At 32.1% G+C, this 24056-nt stretch overlaps 1 protein-coding gene across 5 annotated transcripts in view; it reads right to left on the bottom strand.

Annotated features, from left to right (window-relative positions):
- The window catches only part of ADAM2 (ADAM metallopeptidase domain 2), a 168389-nt gene that overhangs the window by 141851 nt on the left and 2482 nt on the right, over positions 1-24056 (bottom strand). For 4 of the 5 annotated variants that reach the window (XR_003520892.1, XM_027599509.1, XM_027599507.1 and 1 more), the window contains 5 exons: positions 21013-21068; positions 12800-12878; positions 4054-4130; positions 3264-3432; positions 1612-1668 (listed from right to left, as the gene is read on the bottom strand). Coding sequence is in view for 4 of the 5 variants with exons in the window: in XM_027599509.1 (XP_027455310.1) it covers positions 1612-1668; positions 3264-3432; positions 4054-4130; positions 12800-12878; positions 21013-21068 (438 nt within the window). In the remaining variant the exon portion in view is untranslated. The remainder of the gene's footprint in view (positions 1-1611; positions 1669-3263; positions 3433-4053; positions 4131-12799; positions 12879-21012; positions 21069-24056) is intronic. The other variant, XM_027599510.1, reaches the window with a different exon arrangement.

A 24056-nucleotide genomic window follows, 5' to 3' on the forward strand; every position in this document is an offset into this window, starting at 1 on the left:
GGAAAAGATATTTGCAAATGGCATATCTGATAAAGGTTAGTACCCAAAATATATAAAGAATGTATAAAACTCAACAACAAAAAAATGAATAATCCAATTTAAAAATGGGTGAAAAACATAAGTAGACATTTTCCCAAGAAGTCATACAGATGGCCAACACATATGAATGCTCAGCATCACTCATGATCAGGGAAATACAAATCAAAACTGCAATGAGATATCACCTCACACCTATCAGAATGGCTAAAATCAAAAACACAAGAAACAACAGATGTTGGTGAGGATTTGGACATAACAAAAAATTATCAGAGTCAAGGATAAGATAATTGAAATTACTGAGTCTAAGAACCAGAGAAAGAAAAAAAAAGAATTATGAGACACTATTGTGCGTAACAATATATGAGTTATGGGAGTCCCTGATAAGAGAGATTTTTGGAAGAAACAATGGCCAAAACCTTCCCAAATTTGATGAAACATGTAAACATATAAATCCTGGAAGCTCAACAACACTAAGAAGCATAAATCCAAAGAGAACCTTAACAAGACACATTATAATCAAAGACATTATAATCAAACTATCAAAGCTAAAGACAAATATGGGATACTGAAAGCAGCAAGACAGAAGTAATGATAAAACCATCAGTCAATTTTTCATCAGAAACCTTAGAGGCCAGGGACACCTGGGTGGCTCAGTCAGTTAAGCATCTGACTCTTGATTACAGCTGAGGTCATGGTCTCAGGGTTGTGAGATGTAGTCCTACATCAGGCTCTGCATTGAATGTGGAGCCTGCTTCAGGTTCTCTCTTCACCCTTTTGCCATTCTTTCTCTCTCTCTTTCAAAAAAAATGAAAAAAAGAAACCTCAGAGGCCAAGAAGATAATGAAATGATATATTTAAAGTGCTAAATGCAAAATGGTACAGTCACTTTAGAAGAAAGTCTAGCAGTTTCTTACAAAATGAAACAAACTCTTAACCATATGATCTAGTAATAATACTCCTTGGTATTTACCCAAAGGAGTCAGAACTTATGTCCACACAAAAACCTGTACATGGATATTTTTAGCAGTTTGGTTCACAATTTTCCAAAACTTGGAAGCAATCAAGATATCCTTCAGTAGGTGAGTGAAAAAATTGTAGTATATCCAGATAATAGAATTTTATTCAGTGCTGAAAAGAAATAACCTATTAAGCCATGAAAAGGCATGGAGTAAAGTTAAAAACATATTACTAAGGTAAAGAAAACAGTTTGTATTTGGTACATACTATATATTTCAATTACATGACATTCCGAAAAAGCCAAAACTATGGAGACAGTAAAAAGATCAGGCATTTCTGAACATTAGGAGGATGTGAAGGATAAATAAAAATTACTAAGAAACTATTCTAAAGGTAGCAATTTGTTTTAATTTACATTATTTATATAAAACTAGAATAAATTTACAGAGATTTGATTTCCAATTTACTACTAGTAGTAATTTAAAATACATTAAAACAGAGATAAAACAAAAATGGTAATTTATTGTCATTTGTTAAAAATTTATTCCAACTTCTTCATAACCCTTCATTGCTAATAAAAATGGACATAAAACAAACAAATTAAAATATACTTACCAAATTTTTTTCAACTACAACATGCATTTCTATATACTGAGAGAACTCTGAAAGTGGCTGAAAAAAATCCACAAATTTTAAATCAAAATTGAAGTATTACTTAACTATTTTTATATCACTACTTCATGAATTCAATGTTGCAAAATACAGTTTTATATATAAAAAAGAATTAGATAATTTAAGCAAAACTTGTTATCACTGAATCATTTTCAGAAATTTTGCCTTTGTCACTTCTTTTGCACTTGATCAAATATTTAATTTAATAAAAAAAATTCTTTACTTCCATTGTCCATATTCTCATTGGTATTGGGCTACTCATATTTTCTCTAAAGAAACTTTTCCATTGACTTCCCATTATAAGATGTGTGTGTTTAATTAGCTTAAAAATTCTATTATACTGTAGTATACAATCCTATGATTTTTTTCTATACCCCAAAAGAGTGAGAACATATCTCTGTGTCTAGAGGAGTGGGATTTCATTTGAAGGATAAAGTTAATTTTCATATAATTTACCTCAGAAAAATGTTAGCAAATTAAAAAAAATTTTTTAAATAGAAAAACGTTATCCAACAGAGATTCAAAATGACAAACTTTCTTAAATCACATGATAGATATCTCAAGATGTGTATTCTGGTATTCTGATCCACTTAGATCATAGTGGTTAAATTAGGCAATGGTGTTTGAAAGCTGGTTTATCATTTATGTGACTTAGACTGTTTTTTCCCAAAAAATAAGGATAAAGTAATAATTGCTATAATTACTATTAATAAAATGTTACTTATATTTATCTTTATTTTTTGGTGAAGGAGGAAGGCACTGAAGAAAACATATAAGACAGTGTTTGCAAGCACATTAAGACTATATGTGTGGAAACTTAAAATATTTTGTTACTAAAATAGCATACCATCTACATGCACTGGAAAATATTTGGAAGCAGAAAAGAATCATCAAATTTCAGAAACTGAGGAAAATTTTATCATGTTTATTTTAGTGTCTGCATTTTTTCTTCTTTACACTGATATTTAATCCCTTGAAAGTTCAAAACCATTCCATTTTAGGTAAACTGTCTTCCTTAACATATAAAAAGGAGAATTAAAGAGGAAACAACAAATCTGGGGTTTAGTGGAGATGAAAAGAGTAATGATTTTAGTAATTTGAGGCAAAAGAAAAGTTGAGAAAGGTCAGAAAGACAAATTTAGGTTTCAATCATTACTCATTCTTCTCCCTCACTTTAAAATTCTCTTTCTTGGGCCAAGTTTTAGAGATTTGAGGGTTTCATTTAAAAATGCTGATGAAATCCCCTTATGGTCTAATTGGTTTCTTATCATTTCTTACAAAATTAAGCACCAAATGTTGTATAATAGTCTTGCTTATAAGACTCTATCTTTTCATTAAAATCCTTAAACAAGAAAATGACACTACCTTACTGGAGGAGAAAAATAAACATTTAAATAATATATTAATGGATTAATGGATTGAGGGATTCAAATCTATTTTTTTGTTTTAATAAACATAAGTGTTGCCTAACATTCCCTGAAATAATCCTTGATCTTTGAGATTGGGATTGGTTAATATTTAGTTAATAATTTATTTGTTCATTTACTGAACAATAAGTTTCTATGCAGAATCATATATTTTACTCAATCACCTACCTCTATACTTTGTATTTTATAGGGCATTTCTCTTGACTCAATATCCTTCTCAGCATATAAAGAAACACCTTTATTCTTATGTTTTACTTCATAAATCACATGTTCAAAACCAACTGAAGGTTCCAAGGGCTCAATACCATAACTTACATTTTCAAACTGAAGTAAGCCCCTACAAATTTCAAAAAATAAGTAAATAAATAATACATTTTAAAGTCAATACAATAAATAAGAAAATGATACTGAATGCATTTTTTTAAATAGTATGTAGATTATTTTGAGTCTTAGTCTTAGATGGTAATGTAGAAAAAAGTTACTGAATACACACAAACTTACTAAGTGGTACAGAATAGTAACATTATTGGTATTCACTTAGCAATTAATATTTTATAGTCTACAAATATATCAAAAATCTTAATTCAAGATTGGGTAGGAGACATTACAAGAATTTGCATACTATGATTTCCACTGAGAGTTTCCCACAATAAGTCATGGCTTACTTTAGAACTCCTGAATATAATTTTAAGAATTTAAAAGTTTCTGGGGCACCTGAGTGGCTCAGTAGGTTAAGCAACCAACTCTTGGTTTTGGCTCAGGTCATGATCTCAGGGTCATGAGATCAAGCCCCATGTCAGGCTCCACTCTGACAGCATGGAGCCTGCTTAGGATTTTCTCTCCTTCTCCCTCTGCCCCTGCCCACTTGTGCTCTCTCTCTCTCTCAAAAAAAAAAAATGAATTTAAAAATTTCTAAAACACTATTCTACTTGGTAATCATAAAATTATATAACATAACCTGAGTCCAGTACATGTGCTAACGATCACCATAGAATTTGGATAACCTTCGATATACCCTTGGTAGTAGCAAAAATTCTGAAAAATAAAGATAAAATACATGTACCTCTATTAGAATAATTCATTAAAATAATTCATGTTAAAGGAACTATTTTCAAATATTTAAAACATATGTTTATTTGTGTGTGTCAAATACTAATTTTTTCCAAAATAGATTTATAAGATTATTAAATGAGCATTTGGCTCAGTTCTCCAAAAATGTTCCCACAGGGTCAAATAGAATTAAGTATGTACTGATTTTGAAAACTTCAAAATTGCTCCCAGTACCTTGTTTTCAAAGGGTAATCATAAAATGTTAACTCTTGGTATTAAGAGAATTAAAACCTTTAAGCATTAAAAAAAAAAGAATTAAGTACCTTTTCATATTGTTTTACTGTTAAAAATTAAACATGACATTTGCATTCATTAGGATCAAAGTAAAAATCATTAGAAACTTTTTTTTCCATGCTCTCTTGACTTAATTTTGCAAGACAGAGGTTAAAAAATGAATCCAAAAGAGAATTTTTTTTCTTTTCAGAATTACTTGAGTGTAAGGGCAGAGTAGCTTGCATTAACTCTCTCTCACTGATAATAATTATAAACTCTGGAAAAGGAATTCTTAAATTATCACTACAAAGGCAGGAAAAGTAAAGGAGGGAGAGCAGGAATCCACACTAGAAAGAAGAAAACTGCATTTTCTGAGGTTTGCATTTGTAACGGTTTTCACCTGAGAGCACTCCCCAAGGCAGGGTAGCATAAAGTAGCTAATGTTCCAAAAACAAATAAAACACAAAAAACAAATTACTGAGTATTTAGAAATTGAGATGCGATATTCAGGAAAGGAGAAGGCACAAAGTGCGGCCTTAAAAATGGGTGCAATTAACTCAGGTGTAGGTTCTTATATCTAAATTTGAGACTGTATGAAAGAAGTCTCAAGTAGTTTAGCAGAAACTAAGACCACAAAAACTGGAAATACTAAGAAGAGATTTTTGGCTGTCTCCAAACACAAGACAGTAGAATTTGGAAACTCGCTCCAATCAAGTTTATTGTCTGCAATAGCAAGAATAAAAACAATCACAAGCTCCAATGTATCATTGAATACAGCCAGTATAGGATTTTAAAATATTGTATATATGAATAAAAGAAAAATGTGGCCCATAGTCAAGAGAAAAATCCAAAGAGAATTGATCCTGAAATAACTAAGGATTTTGGAATTAGTAAAGAAAAAAGGCATTAAAACAGATACTAAAAATGTGATCTAGAATATAAAGGAAACTTTGAGCACAATAAGGAAATTCAGCAGAGAAATAAAGGTTATAAAAAATATCAGCTCTAGAGATGCCTGGGTGGTTCACTCAGTTAAGTGTCTGCCTTTGGCTCAGGTCATGATCCCAGGGTCCTAGGGTTGAGTCCCACATTGGGCTCCTTGCTCAGCAGGGAGCCTGCTCTGCCTGCCACTCCCCCCGCTTGTGGTGTATCTCTCTCTCTCTCTGACAAATAAATAAATAAAATCTTTAAAAAAATGCCAACTCTAAATTTTAGAACAAAAAATATATTTAAAATGAAATATACTGGGACACCTGGGTGGCTCAGTCAGTTAAGCACCTGTCTTCAGCTCAGGTCATGATCCCAGGGTCCTGGGATCGAGTCCCACATCGGGCTCCTTGCTCCTGCTTCTCCCTCTGCTTGCCGCTCCCCCTGCTTGTGTTCCCTCTGTCTTTCTCTCTCACACACATAAATAAATAAAATCTTTTAAAAAAATAAAAATAAAATAAAATGAAATATACTGGATAGGTCTTACTGCATATTGGAGAACGTAAGAGAAAAGGTTTAAAAAAAACACCTAGAGTATGGACCTATAGATATTATCAAATCTGAAAGAAAGCTGAGGAAAAAAAAGGCTTTAAAAATTAAATATAGTTGCAGCAATCAGTGAGACAATGTTATCTAATATATGTTTAATTGGAGTCCCAGAAAAATGGAAAGAAAAATAGGTAGGAAAATAGTTGAAAAGATAATGGCCAAAGTTTCCCTAAATTTAGTGAAAAACTACAATTATAGATTTAGAAACTGAATATACAAATGAACAAAGGCCAGACCATATGTAAAAATAGAAGTGTGTCACAAAACCTTCAGTAACCTATCCAGGAAACCAATCCTATTGTTGACAATAAATAGCCCAGAAAGCCAGCCCACTGCAAGTCAGACTTTATAGGAAGTCATATTGCTATCTCCAGTAACAATCCAGAAAACTAAACAATAACTTATATAACAGTCACCCCAAATAACCAAGACTTGATTAAAAACTGTCAGCTTACCTAATTTTTGTTTCTCCTTCCAACTTAGAACCAAGCAGAGAGTCAAATACATACTCCTAAACATGAAACAAAAAATGCTTCACCACTTCTAGTTAGCCCACCCACAGCTTTTTCATGCCAACAACCTCTAGTCAGGGTATTCCTGATGCTTTCCCTTTTTTCTACCATATAAACCTTTCCCACTCTTCTCCTGCTTTTAAGTGCCTGCCAAAATTCAAGTGATGGTGGCTGACTCTCTTACAATGGCAAGCTTTGAGTAAGTAGTCTTTGCTTATTCTCATTTGTTTGGTTTTTGTTTATTTTCACAAGATCTAAGGAACACATTAGGGTGAAAAAAAAAAAAAGCAAGCATTAGAAACTACTTGTGAAAGTGACCAGGTACTGGATTTAACAGAAAAAAACTTCAAGCAGACATTATAATTATGTTCAAAGAATTATTGAAGGAAACCATGATTTAAAAAAATAGAGGTATGATAACAATATCATATCAAATAGAGACTATCAATAAAAGGTAAAGATTGTCAGAAAAGGTAAAAAACAAAACACAACTATAGTCTGTTGACAGGTACCATGCTTTAAATTCAAAGTTACAAATAGATGGGGAATAAAAGAATGAAAAAACATGTATAATGTAAATAGCAACCACAAGCAAATCAGAGTGACTGCACTGATAATCAGACAAAATAGACTTTAAAACAAAAAATTGTTACTAGAAATAAAGAGCAACATTTTATAATAATAAAAGTTTCAACCCATCAGGAAGATATAACATTTGTAAATATATATGCACCAAATAACTGAACACCAAACTGCACAAAGCAAAAAAAAAAAGGTAAAAATGTAGGGAGAAATAGACAATTCAACAATTATAGTTGGAGATTTCTTCTTCTATCTCACTTTCAGTAACAGATAGAACAACTAGGCAGAAGATCAACAAGGAAATATAAAACTTGAAAACACCATAAACAAATGAAACCTAACAGAGAACTGTAAAACACTCCACTGAACAACAACAGTTTATACATTCTTTTTATGTACACATGGAACATTTTCTAGGACAGACCATATGCTAGGCTATAAAAAAAGCGTCAATTACTTTAAAAGTATACAAATAACAAAAGTATGTTTTCTGATAACAATAGTATGAAATTAGAAATCATTTACACAAAAATCTGGAAAAACTAAAAAATATGTGGAAATTAAATATCACATCCTAAATAACCTATATGGGTCAGAGAAGAAATAAACATGAAGCCAGAAAATACTTTAAAATAAATTAAAATGAAGACACACCATACTAAAAAGTATGGTAGGTAGCTAAATAAGAGATAAATTTATATGTAAGAAAATCTTAAATAAATATCCTAACCATCCACCTGGGACACAGGGGGAAAAAAAGAAACTAAACCCAAATCAAACAGAAGAAAGGAAATACTAAAGATTAGAGTGAAATAAAATAAATAAGAATAGATAAAAAATAAAATAAATCAATAAAACCAAAAGGTGACTCTTTAAAAAGATAAACAAAAATGACAAATCTTTATAACAGCCTGGGTTTGATACAGAAACTTATTACTCATCAAATAAAGTACATCAATGGGTTTATGTGCTTGAAATTAACATATACTTTTCCATATAATTCTATTAGTTGAAAGTAGCTAGCCTAGTTGGAAGATACACTAGTTTACTAAATAGTCATTTACCATGCCAGTTAGTACTCTCAAAGGCTGGGGTTATGTTTGAACCAGAGATCATTATATGGTATGGTTTCCTGATAGCCAGAAAATGTGGGTTCAGGAATTAGTGTCGAAGTGGGAATGTCTCCTCTCACCATTATACCTAGTAATCTTCTTGTAGAATTTTTGCTTTCCACCTCAGTAACTTTTAGCTTCAGGTCATTGGTAGGGAATTTCTCCACCAAGTGACATAACAGTTCCACTAATTTAGAAGGTGGAAACTTCCAACTGGATATGTCGAGATTGTTACATCACTAAACAAAGGCTAATGTAGTGGTTGGAGTGACTGACTCTGAATATCAAAGGGAAATTGGTTGCTTTTACCAATAAAAGCAAGAAGGGCTATGACTTAAGCCCAGCTGATTATTACAGCAACCAAAAGAAAGTATGATTAAAGATTCAGACCCTTTGGGAATAAAGACTTGCTCCATTTTGCTTGGTAAATATCCTTAACAACCTAAGGTTCTGGGTGAAAGCAATGGGAAAAGGAATAGGTAGTAGAGGGGAAAGCCATAGACAGCAATCATTACTTAATACAGAAATGAAGACATTAGGGACTTCGCATATTTTCTTTGTTTCTTGTATGTATACATACATGTTTATTTTATATGCTAGCCTTTTTCTTTTTCCTTCTTCCTATTATTAGTTTACCTACAAGTTCTTGGAAGTTAACTTCACAATTTAATCTCTAGTTAACATAGTATTACATAATGGATATGATGGCTCTTGTGATTGTGTGTCTCCTCAATTGAGGGGAAGGGTGGGAATTTCTTCACTTGTAGAAAGGGTAGCTGAGGGCGTCTGGGTGGCTCAGTTGGTTAGGCGACTACCTTCGGCTCAGGTCATGATCCTGGAGTCCCGGGATCGAGTCTCACATCGGGCTCCCTGCTCAGCAGGGAGTCTGCTTCTCCCTCTGACCCTCTTCCCTCTCATGCTCTCTATCTCTCGTTCTCTCTCTCTCAAATAAATAAATAAAATCTTTAAAAAAAAAAAAGAAAGAAAGGGTAGCTGAATCTTGTTAAATAGAGATATAAGGTAATTATGTTGTTTTACCAGAGTTCAAATATGTGCAAATGAAAGCTGAATAGTCAAAGTTGTAGACTTTATCAATTATTGATGTTTTGGCCCTCAGCTCCTAATAAATCTTTTACCTGCTTGGTGAAAATGAATCTGGGCCCCTAAATTATTTTTTCCTTTGGCAAGTGGCACTAAAGTTTTGCCAGTAGAAGGTGTAGGAGAGCTTTGTTTCCTGGTTCCAGTGTGCTAGTTTGAAAGGCTCCTGTTAAGTGTCCTGCTCATTGCACCACCAGGATCCCTCAGTGCTTGACGATTCTCTAGTACACAGATGCTTTAGTGTATCATGGTTGCTAGCACCCATCAGCCAGTAGGTTCCTCCCATTTTTCAAATCTCTCTCCTTTGCAGCAGAGTAGCTTTGTGACATACCTCTTTGTGAACAGCTTTCCTGACTACCCTAAATAGATTTCCAGAAAGTTCCAAAGAGAAATTCTATGGCCATACCTATTGGTACAGCACCATTGTGACTTCCTGCTATTCAGAGATCCACAGCTGTGCCCCTTCTAACAAGATTTGGATCTCAGCCCTGGGATAACAAGATTGTCTTCTTCATTCCAGTCCTAGGGTTGCTGGCTGTTTCTTGTATCTGGCATTCCTATATTTTTTAGAGTTTTCTTTACTTCTTATTTTTTATTCTAGTCCCTGTTACAGTTAATAATTCTTTATATTACACTTTCCCTTTTCAAGTTACTACATGGTTTCTTTACATTAATCAAATATAAACTAAAACAGTGTCTTGTCTTATTTTTTTAAAATATTTCATTGGCATACTATCAGTGGATTACTTTGTATTTTTTTAATTGTGGGCCTATGTAGAGTTTCATCTGTATGAATCATACTTCATAAGATCAAGAAAAAATACCTGGACCTTTCCACCAGCTTTTATCTACTTCCTTCCAAATGTGGTTTCTATTATTCAGATTGATAACATTTCTAATTCTTTGTAATAATCAGTAAGTTATATCAGCATTATAAATAATTGGAAAAGTTGTAAATAAATAAGTAAAAAATCATTTTTAAGTAATCATTAAGATAAAATTTTCATGGAGGAGTCAAAAAGCTCATTTATTATTAATCAATTTCATTCTTTGTTTTTTCCTGTTCTTATCATTGCCATTTCTTACACTGTTTTCCTCTGTTATATCTTGTTCAATGTTCTCTTTGCACTAAAAAGAATATGTATACTATTGCTACTGTGTGTTAGCTCCTATAAATGTTGATTAGATGAAGTTGATTGATAGTTCCACTCAAGGTCCAACAGATTTGCTGAGTTTCTTTCTACTTCATCTATCAATTATTGAGAAAAGAATATTTAAAAATTCAATTATCTTAATAATTTATTTCTCCTTTCATTTCTGTCAATTTCTGCCTCATGTAATTTGAGGTCTGTTTTTATGTGCATACATATTTTGAATTGTTATGCTGTCCTGGTGATTTTACCTTTTAATCATGATGAATAGTTATTTGTTCTAGAGAGACTGTAAAGTCCACAACAATGATGAATGGCTTATACTTATGAGCTCTAGGCACTGGGAACAAATTCTTTCTATGTCTAACAGGCTAATTTGTTCTAAAATAAGTCTGTATTCACCAAGAAAATATGACTTTGAGGGATAAAAATCATTTGTAGACTTCATTAAAAACAAATTTATCTACTTTTAATCTAATTTAATAAACTTTCCTGATTTTTCCAGTACTGGAAATAGGCTTGCAGCTTTGGCAAATATAAGTTATTTATATGGCACCAGATATTCATTGCATCTGAAGCCAACTTAACAACCTTCTTCATTCGGGTTATCAATAAAGCATTCTTTGCTTTGTTTTTTAAATTATACATTTATCTCTCATGGTTACCTCCTGGGAAGTAGGAAGCAGAGTTAGGTGTTAGGTATAGCAGAATTACATAAAATTCAGGTATGGGATATTGCAGCCCTGTATATCTCTTTGTCTCACTGGTGCTAATTCTGTCTGTCTCTCTCTTTCATACACACACACACACATGCACATATATGATACACACATGTATTATATATTTATGTGTGTACACACATATATATATATATCATTTTTGACAGCATGTAGTATTTATATATTTCTGTAGATGACTCACATATATTTGCCTAATCTATTGGACAAAATTTAAAGCAACTAACCATTATCTATTACTTATTCTGTTACAAAAGTTTAGTCTAAATAAAAATGTTTAATTTCAAAATATTGGTTGATTCACTATGCAGAAATCAGGCATACAAACAGAAAAAAACAATAGAAATTGGGAGGGCAGCATGAAGGGAAAAAAGAAAAACTGCATTTCAAACATGAGTAATCCCTGCAATTCTATGCACACTTCTCAATTATTTTTACAACAAATTATGGACATTATTAAAGGAAGCTCCAAGTGTTCCAAATACATGAAAATTTAATATATTTCTTAAATGTACATGAAATTCCATGTGTATTTATTTGGTCCTTGAACATATGTTAGACAAGTCTTTGGATTCTCCTTTTCTTCCCAGATTTACCTTTCCTGATTAAATCATACTTTTCACATATTTATTTCATGATATTTTCAACCCTGCTGCTACATGTACTTAAGTACATACATGTACATCATCGTGAAATAATAGCTTAAAGAAATCACAATCGTTTTTGATTTAGTTGACCATCTGTGTCATAAGGCTAACTTGAGACACATTATAAGCAGAAAGCTAGGGGTCCCCAGACAAAGAAAGATGAGACATAGCTTTTGTGACAGAAGAGAAGTCATTTTAGCACCCCCCCCCCCAGCTATTTTCTGTGATCTATGCCCTACCAGCACTATTTGCCCAAGGACAGTTCTTTTAGAGCTCCCTAGGAGGTATCAGAATTACAAAGAAATGCCAAAACCTCAGTAGTTAAGGATTTTAATGGAACAAAGGGAATGCAAACCTAAGTCTCTACCAGGCTAGGAAATAGCCTAACCACATCATAGACAATAAATCTGTAGTAAAACTCTCAGAGCTGTTTCAAAAATAAGCAAGACCCCACATTCTTTACCCAAGATAAGAGCCCAAGACCCCATCTAGTTTATACTGGCTCTCTGAGCATGCCCACAGCCCCTTCTCCTTGTCCAACACTTACCTCTGTTTCATTATAATGCTAAAATCTCCACCCTATCAGGAGCACAAGCTTCATTAACAAGCATAAAATGTGTGTATAGGCATGTTTTCTAAGGACATCTGTACAACTTTATGCCTACCTTCATATGCGATGACAAAGCTCCCCTTTCTGAATATTCATCCTAAACACTAAAGAAAAAGAACCTGCTCATTCTTGCTTAGGCTTTGGAACTATTCCCTGTGATCTTATTTGTTGCAAGTAGTTTCCTTTATGTGACAACCACCTGGTGTAGCCTCTATCTGTAACTCACTAAGGAGCTAACTCATGCTAGTTCAGTTACAGCATCATCAAAAGTAAATGGTTAACTTCATTTTAAAACAAAACATAACTCCAACCCTTTGTTTTCTAACAGCCCAACCCTAGGTAAGGTGATCACAGAAACTCACCTAATAAAGGTAAAACAGACAGTAAAAGTCATACCTGAAGCTGCTGTTCAAGAGGCTTCATACTTCCTGTGCCATTATAACCATAAACTCTAAAATTATGAGGTAAAAAAGCTCTGTAAAATAAAGATAAAAGGTATTTAATGGGGGATTTGTTTTCTAAGCTCCTATTTTGAAAAAAATGTTTATTTTATTGTATTTATTATAGACAAGTTGATAGGGTCAGGGAAGAAATAGAGAGAAAGTCCTGAATACATGGATTTGTTCTAATTTTACTCAAAAATCCTGGTGTCTAGATCTCTTCTCACTCACTTTATCATCACACTGTCCTCTAGGCTGTTTTTTAAAACATAATCAACAAGGGGTGGCTGGGTGACTCACTTGGTTAAGCTTCTGCCTTTGGCTCAGGTCATGATCCCAGGATCCTGGGAGGGAACGCTGAGTTGGGCTCCTGCTCAGCAGGGCATCTGCTTTTCCCTCTGTCCCTCCCACTGCTTGTGCTTTTGCACTCTCTCTCTCTCTCTCTCAAATAAATAAATATAAAATCAAAAAAAAAAAAAAAACAACAATAGGCAAGTTTTGCCTCAGAGTATTTGTACCTTCCTGGGATGCTCTTCAGCATAGTTCATCGTCTCATTTACTTCAAGTCTTTGCTTACATATCAACTTCTCAGTAAGGCTTATTTTGGCAAGTTTATTTTAAAAATGCAACTTTCCTAATTATCAAAACATAAGATTTTCAAACAACACTTCTAACTTTGCTATTTTTGCTTAAGCATTTATTACCTTCTATCATTCTTCCTAATCCACTCATTTATGATATTGATGTAGGAAAGATGTTAGGGTTCAAAGCCAACAGCCAAGAAAGAATTCTTGAGACTGCTTTGGTGCAAAAAAGTGGTTTTATTAAAGCACGGGGACAGGACCTGTGGGCAGAAAGAGCTGCACCGGGGTCATGAGGTGTCATCAATTATATACTTTCAAGTTGGGAGGGGAGTTGGTTAGGGATAGTGTAAGTCTCTAAGAAATTTTAGAAGCAAGGTTTCCAGGACCTTGAGGGGCTAGCTGTTGTTAGGAAAAGTTCATTTATGACTGTCTAATAAAACCTTAGTCATGAGACCTTTCAGATGTTTATCAGTGGGTCATATGCTTGGGGGATGACTGCCAACATACATCTTTGGGGAGTAGAGATAAAAGAAGTTTCCAAAGGAATTTTTATATGTTAAAGTAGACTTACACAATCCTGGGGGTCGGGCTCAGATTGCCTTTTACCCTTAACAAAGTATTAACATCGAGGCAGCTGAGTTTCTAGAAGAATGTCACTCTGCCTGTTTCAAGGACTTGTCAGTGGGCTGTATGTAGTAAGGAAATTTAATTTTTCCTTTGCCTTTGTTTCCCACATTAATAGCATTATTAGTCTCATTTGATAACAATATAAACAGAGATTCTTGTCCATTTTGTTTACTAGTGCATCTCAAACATTTAGAAGAATATTGGTAAAATAACAAATGTTCAGTAAATATTGAACTAATGTGACAAGAATTCACAGATTAGATGGAGAACTCACATTACAATATATTATTTGTAAATATGGGAAGAATATGCTGAAATGGCACTATAAAGAGAAAGGGTAAATGTAGATATCCCATTTCATTTCTCTAATAAGCATAATATAAAAATTTGTGACTACCATGGCAGTCTGGATTTGTTGAAGCAAAATGTCAAAGAGCCAAACACTGATAAGCAGAGCAAGATTTTTTGCATTTTTGTCATACCAAAAATTAATATGACCCACAGTGGGGTGGGGCTCCAGGAAACATACAGATTCTGAGTTGAAGGTCTTATAAAGAGATTTAGCTGGTCATATGCAGGCACCAGTCTTTTGGAAAAGAAAGAAAAAAGTCAAATATTTGTGTTTGGGCAAGAAAGCTTCTCTCCCTGGAAAAATCTTTTGCTGATGTTGGAAATTGTGCAGAGTTGCCAAGGAGCTAAACTTAATTTCTCTGAAAATAAGAGCAATTTTTTTTTCAAAACTGATAATACAGAATCAATAAGCTCTATGTAATTCAAGCATGATAAAAGCAAAGAAAAATCACATCTGATTTGTTTAAAAGACTAATAAAAACCAAAATAAAATCTTCTAAATATTAAGAGAAAAAGAAAAAAGATGTTACTTTCAAAGAAACAGAAATAAGACTGACAACTACCTTGTCAATAAAAATGAAGAAAGTCAGAAGATAATAGAATGACAATTTTAAAAGGCAAAAAAATGTTTAAGTGTAGGGTTAGGTAAAAATTTAACAATGAATACAAACCAATATAATCAAAAACAAGCAGACTTGCAACAGAAATATAGAGAATTCCAGAGAGATATATAAATTAACTGCATATAGAAATGGAAATGCGGGAAGAAATGAAAAACACCAGAATGAGTAAATTTATGGTTAAATATAAAAGAATACTGACTGTACAAAAAATAATCTCATTGGGGTTTAAAATTATGCAGTATTATAATGGCTGAAAAAAATAATGAAAACATAAAAGAAGGCAAGTGGAATTAAAAGATTTAATGATTTGACAATATAGGGTAACTGATAAAAGTAATAATGCATATTAGGTTCAATAACTCAGAGAGTAACATGTTAATCTAGATAAACTACTAAAAGAATAGTAAAAGAATGTATAACAAAGAATTTAATTGATGGGAAATGGTACAGTATAAAATGACAGATTCGTTAAAATGAAGACAATAAAAAAATATAAAATAAAAGGCACAAAAGAAAAATAATAAAATGATTTCAAAAATTATATGGAAAATCAAAGGGTCAAGAAAAGCAAGGACATTTTAAAACTGTTGAACAAGGCTGGGCATCAAAAACTATAAAGTCACTGTGATTAGTACAGTATGGTATTTGTATAGATAAATAGGGTACAAGAATAAATATATAAACCAGCAGGAGAGAAAAAAAGGGTCCAGAGTCGTTCAGTTTATGACATCAGTTACATTACAGTGCAGTGAAGAAAGGTTGTGTTTTCTTCCCAACGGCCTTTGCTAAATCCATAGCATGCTAATATGAAGAAATAATTAAATATTCACTCTTATGCTCACAAAACACATAAATATTGATTCTGGATGAATCTTAGAGCTAATGAAAGTGAAAATGAAAACAATGAAAACCATTAGAAGAAAATAGTAGCTTTGATGGATGTTTGTATGTAGACAATTATTTCTTTTAAATTATGAAAAGAATAATAACAACAAAATAAAAATGATCATTTGGACTGCATTTAAAGAAAGAATTTCACACTCAATAAAAGAAAAATCCAGACTGGATAAAAATTGAAAGAAAATGGTAGGAAAATGTAGTTTACATATACGAAACAAAATAAAGTTGGTGTAATTATACATACATCAGATAAAATTTAAAATAATTACTGGCCACTTCATAATGTTAAAATTTTATTCACCAAAAAGGTAAAATTTTTGTTTAATTTTTTATAACTTCAAAATATGGAATTCAAAATTTAATCAATTTGAAAATCACTGTGGAAGATTTTAACACATAAATATTACTAAATAGAAAAATCATTTTTGAATATGGAAGAATTCTATGACATGATTTAAAAAGAATATTATAGTAAATAATTGCAGGATACATGCTATTTTCTAGTACATATAGAATATTTACAAAAACTGAATATATATTACATCCCAAAGTTAGTCTCAACTTTTAAAGGATTGAAATCAAAGAATATTCTGTGATCAAAAATTACTAGAAATAATACCTAGAAAAGTGCCACATGTATTGGTATTTAGAGATACAGTGAAATAATTCATGGGCCAAAGAAGATATGTAATATGAACTTAAAAATGTTTGCTAATGGTAAACCAGAGAAAATTCTACACACCTAAAGATGTGAGGAGCAGCTAAGCAGTATTTGGAGAAAAAGTGAGCCTTAAATTTTTAAACTAGAAAATAAAAATGGTTGATGAGTCATCAACTTAGAATTCTTTTGAGGAAGTTGTAAACAAAGATCAAAATAAACACAAAAAAATTAAAAGCAAATCAATAATACAAAAATCACATAATGTAGAGGACACCTGGAGTAAAGGAGCATTTTTTAATACAAGATAAAATTATAATTTTTCATAAAGGAAAAATTCTCTTTACTAAAATACCATAAGTGTGAAAACAGAATGCATAAAATAGGAGAAGTTATTTGGAAACACATTATGAATTAGACTTTTAGGCAAAAAGTTAAAAGAATTCCTAAAAACAGGAAAGAAAAGGCCAGATTAGACCTTTTTAAAAAGTATAAATGTCTTATGTAGGTGCTTTACAAAGAAGAAAATCCAAGCAGCCAACTGATATATTTAAAAAAGTATTCAGACTTATTTGCATTTAGATACATATTAAATCACAGTAAGACATCAGTAGTTATTGAAAACTTAAACTATCCACCATTATTTATAGAATATGAAATTCAGAGGGGCATATAAATTAGTCTAATGCTTTGGGAGAATTGTTTAATAATTATGACAATGCATATAATTTAACAATCCAGACTATCCTTAGTTATATGTCCTAGAAAATCCTGTGCACATGTGACAAAGAATACATATACAAGAGTTTTCATATCTGAATATTTGTAATATCTCCATAATAGAAAAAACAAAAGTGTCCAAAATAACAGAATAAATTGTTGCATAATCATGAAATTGGATCCTATACAGTAATAAAAATGAATAAACTGGATTACTTTTAACAACATTGATAAATCTCACAGACATTATTTTGAGTGACTGACATAAGCTGTAGGAGAATATGCTGTGATTCATTTAGAATTCAAAACAAACATATAGAAATATATTACTTAGGATAATTAAATAAAATGAAGGAAATGGTTATGACAATGGATTGGGAAAGTAGTTAAAGTAACAGGGATGGAAAATGATATCTGTATGGCTTTTGGAGGGAAGTCAATGTGTGTTTAATGTCAGGGGTACAGGAATGTTCATCTCATAATTATTCATTTAACTGCATAAGCATATTTCATGTATTTTAATTTATACTTAATATATTGTACAATAAGAAATATTAAAACAACAATAAAGGTAATTGGTAGTGATTTTTGTGAGAAGACCTAATCCCCTATTTCCATTTCCACTCTCAACACACAGAAATGACCAATTAACCATTTACCATTTTTAAATATGGTACTACACTTTAAACAATAAAGTGTTGACGAAGTATGGCCTATAGGCCAAACCCAACTCACCACCTTTTTTTTTATATAAAGTGATATTAGAATGTCCATCTATCTGCATATTCCCTATGCCAGCTTTCACAATAGCAGAATTGAGTGGTTGCGAGAGACCATATGGAGATCATTCTAAAATGTTTGCCCTTTGCAAAAGGTGTACTGATTCTTACTTTAAACAGAATGATCAAGGAAGTAAAAGCAAAGGCTAGTGCTGCAGCTGAAAGAGTGAGCAGGTGACACTGCAGACTAGGACAGAATCTGGACCAGAATTGTGCCTTAGGGAAGGAGGGTTAAATGGCCTCTGGTCTCTAGCATGAGAACACACTGTGGGCTTTTCAGTAAAGAGCATAGAGCTAGAAATATCCTCAGCAATTTGTAAACAGAAGGAGAAAAAAATCAATACCTGCTGTCTGTAGACAATGGACAGAATGAAGCATATCCTGACAAGGGCAGAAGGAGCATCACATGCAAAAATGAAAACCCTAAACTACATCTCATGCAGATGTGGAATGGATTACAAATGGGCCCATCATTCCTGAAACTCTGAGATGATGAATAATATAAATATTGGAGACAGCTAAATGGACCCACCAGGAACGAAGCAGAAACATCAATAAAACCACTTGCTTGACATAGGGTTGCCATAAAAACCTTCAATATGTAAAAGAGTAGTATGTATGAAGCACAATTAAAATGAGGCTTGTCTGTAGTATTACCCTCAATATTCTAATCTAGATCCATTCCTGAGTTTGGCAAGAACACCTTTGAGCAATGTGATAAAATTGGTGTTCTAATTTTGTATGTTTGGAGACCCTAGGGGATTGCTAAGTTTCTGTGACAAGATACAGATTCCTCCTAGCTCTGCACATAGTCAAAGCTTCATAGGCTGTTGAGAGTGCAAGTGACATCACCCTGTTTGTATACAAACTGTTGGCTAAGCCTGAAGCCAACTACCTGCCAAGACACCCTGAGTAGGGACAGTGGTCACTGAAGGCTTCGTAACTCCACCAGCAGGGATTCCCTGGCCACACTTATTCTGTCTCCTCTTCACCACAGTATTACTCACTATATTCTCATCTGTTGCATATAAAATGGAAAAAAAATATGAAAGTTTTACGTTTTACTTTGATTACAGATTTGGTCATATCTAAAAAGTTAAGTTCTATTTGTGACTACTTTATTGACATTTTGCAACAATATTTTGAATTTTTCTAAGCCAAGACTTATTTGGTAACTCTTACTTAATTTCCAAAAAGCTGGTTCTTCTTTCATTAAACATTTGTAATTATGTTCTAATTTTATCATGCTAGTCATTGAGAATGTGGTTACTCTTCAAAAGATTTTGTGTTCTATGAGATGGTTTTTAAGTGAACTCTGCTTGTATGCGTGAAAAGAAAAGCATTAATTGTAGGGTGTGAAATACTCAATTCATCATACCCTTTTTTTCCTAATATAAAAAAGACAGCTTAAGAAATATACTGCTATTCAGAAGCTGTCTTTCTTTATATTAGGAAAAAAATATAGAATATACAATACAACTAATGATGACACAGATGGCTAACAGACACATGAAATGATGCTCAACATCACTCATCATCAGGGAAGTACAAATCAAAACCACAATGAGATAACCATCTCACACCAGTCAGAATGGCTAAAATTAACAACACAAGAAACAAGAGATGTTGGCAATGATGCAGAGAAAAGGGAACCTTCTTACAGTGTTGGTGGGAATGCAAACTGGTGCAGCTGCTCTGGAAAACAGTATGGAGGTTCCTCAAAAAGGTAAAAATAGAGTTACCCTATGACCCAGCAATTGCACTGCTAGCTATTTACCCAAAGAATACAAAAATATTAATTCAAAGGGATACATGCACCCTGATATTTATAGCAGCATTGCCTACTATAACCAAATTATGAAAACAGCCCAAGTGTCCAACAATTGATAAATGGATAAAGAAGAGGTTGTATGTCTATACAATGGAATATTACTCAGCCATAAAAAAAGAATGAAATCTTGCCATTTGCAATGACGTGGATGGAGCTAGAGTGTATTATGCTAAGCGAAATCAGTCAGTCAGAGAAAGACAAATACCATATGATTTCCCTCATATGTAGAGTTTAACAAACAAAACAGATTAACATGGCAGTGGCGGGGGCTAAGAGAGAAAGGCAAACGATAAAAGAGACTTAACTATACAGAACAAACAGGATTACCAGAGAGGAAGTAGGTGGGGGATGGGCAAAATAGGTGATGGGACTTAAGGAGGGCACTTGTGATGAGCACCGGGTGTTATATGTATGTGATGAATCACTAAATTCTACTCCTGAAACTAGTATTACACTATGTATTAGCTAACTGGATTTTAAATAAAAATTTGGAAAGAAAAAAATTTCACACCGTTTTAAAATTACATTAATGGAGAGTTCTGAAATTCCTATTTTTACCATTTAAAAAGTACCATTACAATTCTGATTTTTCTTTATTCCTTAGTATGATGTGCTTATTTTTCCTAAATTCATCAGCTGGCATGGGATTGAGTTTGGCTAATTATGATTATATTCTAAGTCCTAAATACATTCTGACATGATGTGTTAAGTAATTTTCTTTTAATTATCACTATTCCTTCCACCCTAAAATTCATGATGTTCTTTTCAAATATAGTTGAATATTAGGGATTCAAAAACAAGACATATCTATGTTTTGATAAAGGTTAAAAAATAACAAAATTCATCCCTCATGAAATCCATGGATAGCCAAATAAAAATCTGGTGCTACTAAGAAGGAGGAAGATGGGAGTATACACTACAGGTTCAACTTCTAGGTATTTATTATATAGACTTAAAGTTTTTAAGGCATAAAATAAGAGACAAATAAATAGCCAGTAACTAGGAACATCTAAAAATACCAAATAATTACATTCTGGATTACTTATAAACAATAATTAGAACAAATACAGATGATAAAATAATGTATATCACCTACTTTTGCATTAGGTTCACCGTGTATGTTTTTCCTTCAATCATAATGTTGTAGGATGCCTGCAAGAAGAGTATATTAAAAAAGCAAAGAAAAGTGAGAAGAATGTTAGAAAGGAAAACTATCATTTTAAATTAATGATAATTACATTCAAAGCACATGAATACAAAAAAAGGAAAATTTATAATTTAATGTTGATTTATTTCAATGAAACTTGATACTTAAATATTGGTTTTCATAATAAAAATGGATGGAAGAATATGATTTGTGTCATTTCTTATTTGTTAATTTTTAAATGTAGCTAATAAACATTTGAACCTGAAAAATTGGTCTTCATCCAATAACTACAGTAGCTTAATAAAGACTGAGGCCACTGCAAAACTTATGCTTAAAATGAAAGAATATAAATTATTTGATACAAAATTTGTACAGTAGAGCAAAGATTTAACAGCACATAATGTATATTTGCATATTTTATAAAATTCATTCCAAGTTTGGATCAAAACTCATTGATCTATTTTACTAATAGTAAGATTAAGAAATGATGTCTCACAAATGGGCAATTTAGTCTTTTTAGATCAATTTGGGTAGCTTTGACATCTTTACATTATTGGGCCTTCCAATCCAATAGCGTGGGATATAGTCCATTTATTTAAGCCTTTAATTCTGCTCATCTTGTTTTATTGTCTTCAGAGAGGAGGTTTTGTTTATCTTTGTAAGATTTACTTGGATTTTAATTTTTATGTAGTGTAAAATTTTCTTTTTAAAAGTTTCATTTTATATTTTTGTTTTGAAGAATAGAAATACAATTGATTTTTATGTTTTGATCTTGTTTCTTTTTTTGTGTGTTTTGATCTTATTTCTAAAGAATTTACAAAATTGTTATGTTATTTATAATTTTCTCTAGATTATTTTGGATTTTATTTTGTATACAATCATTTAATCTGTAAATAATGATAGCATTATTTTTTTCCAATTATTATGCCTATTTTTAATTTTTGTTGTTTTCCTTCCTTATGCAGTGGCTAATATTTCCAGGCAAGGATAAATAGAAAAGGTAATTGTGGACATCCTTATCTTTTTCTTGATCTCAGGAGAAAAGCTTTCAATATTTCAACTTTATGCATGATTTTTTTTCAAAGGCATTTGATCTTCTCCATAAGCCACGATTGATTATTATTTTTAATTATTACATTTTTTGGACATATAAACATTACAGCAAATTATATAAAATGCCTTGTCACCAATGTCTATGTTAAAAAATAAAAACATTACAAGTATTTGAAAACAATTTTAAGTACTTTCTCATCCCAAGATTAATTCCCTTTCTTACACTCCAGCTAACCAACATCCTGAATTTTGTGTATTTTTATATTTATACTAATAATGGATGTTTAACTAATTTTTTGCATAAATTTTAGCTCTGCTTAAATGTAATCCTTCTACAAGTTATATATTTCATTGCTGGATTCCATCTCTGCTTGAAACACTATCTCATACAATAAGCACTATGCAAACATTTGCTGTCATCAACATCAACAACACATGCAGCTTTATAATTTTTTTGATGGTATAGTATGCCATTTTCTAAATATAGCACAGTTTATTCATCTATGCTGTCAATGGATGTTTAGTTTTGTTTCACTATTTTAAGCAATGGCCCAGTAAATAATCTTAGACATACCTCTTTGTGCATATTTGCTAGATATGTTAAACCAAACCTATGAGTGAAATTCTTTTATTAAAAAGTACTTTTGCAACTTCACTTCAAGTTTAAAATTAATCTGCAAATTTGTTATACCAATGTAGACATTCACAAAAAGTAAATAATATTATCCTTTTATCCATCTCCTCTAATTGCATTTTGTTTTGTTACATTTAACTTTTGCCATTGATGATGTGAAATAGTAACCTATTGTGTTTACTTGGCAATTCCCTATAAATATCCTGATTTGTATATATGTTTGATAATTATTACCCTCTCAAGTTCAACCCTTGTCATTCATAACTTTGTACATGTTTCTATTTTTTGTTTTTTATTTTATTGACTTGATATATCAATTCTTGATATATTTTGGATACCTTTTGTGTGTTATATGGGTTGCAAATATCTTCTGTGAGTCTGGAACATTTTTCATAAATAAATAAATAAATAAATAAATCTAGATATCAGATTTTTAATATTTTACTCTCAGATGTATGCATTTAAATGATCTTGAATCAATTTTGGTGTATAATGTAGCATTAATACACACTTTATCATTATTCTATATCATTAATCAACTGTGCCTTCACCATTTATTAACCGGTACTTCTTTATCCAATGATTTCATTGCCCCCATTGAATTGAATAAGCTCATATGTGTTTGGGTTTTAGGAGGCACTCTATTCTGTTCTATTAATTTACTTGTCCCTTAGAAATACATTATATTAATTACTGAAACTTTAAAATATGCTTTGAAATAAACCAAAGTAAATCACTGTTTTGTTCTTCAAAATTAACAATTTTTTTACCTTTTATCGTTCCATATATATTTTAGAGTCAACCTGCCAATTTCCATGAAATTTCTTTTTTTTTAAAGATTTTATTTATTTACTTGACAGAGAGAGACACAGTGAGAGAGGGAACACAAGCAGGGAGAGCGGGAGAGGGAGAGGCCGGCTTCCCGCCAAGCAGGGAGCCCGATGCAGGGCTCGATCTCAGGACTCCGGGATCATGACCTGAGCCGAAGGCAGACACTTAACGACTGAGCCACCCAGGTGACCCTTCATGAAATTTCTTATTGGAACAGCAGTCAATCTATAGATTTGGTGAAAATTAACCTAAGAAAATACTGAGTATTCTTGACTGCCAACATGATCGATTTTTTATTTTTCCACTTTTATTAGTGGTTGTATAATTCTTTTAAGATTTATTTATTTATTTTAGAAAAAGAGAGAGAGAGAGAGGGCACAAGTAGAAGGGGCAGAGGGGGGGGGAAAGAGAATCTAATGTCTTTCAATAAAGGTTGACTATATCCTAAAAAGTCTTTACCTTTCAAATATTAAGT

Source organism: Zalophus californianus, chromosome 2, assembly GCF_009762305.2.
Source record: "Zalophus californianus isolate mZalCal1 chromosome 2, mZalCal1.pri.v2, whole genome shotgun sequence".
Taxonomy (NCBI): Eukaryota; Metazoa; Chordata; class Mammalia; order Carnivora; family Otariidae; genus Zalophus; species Zalophus californianus.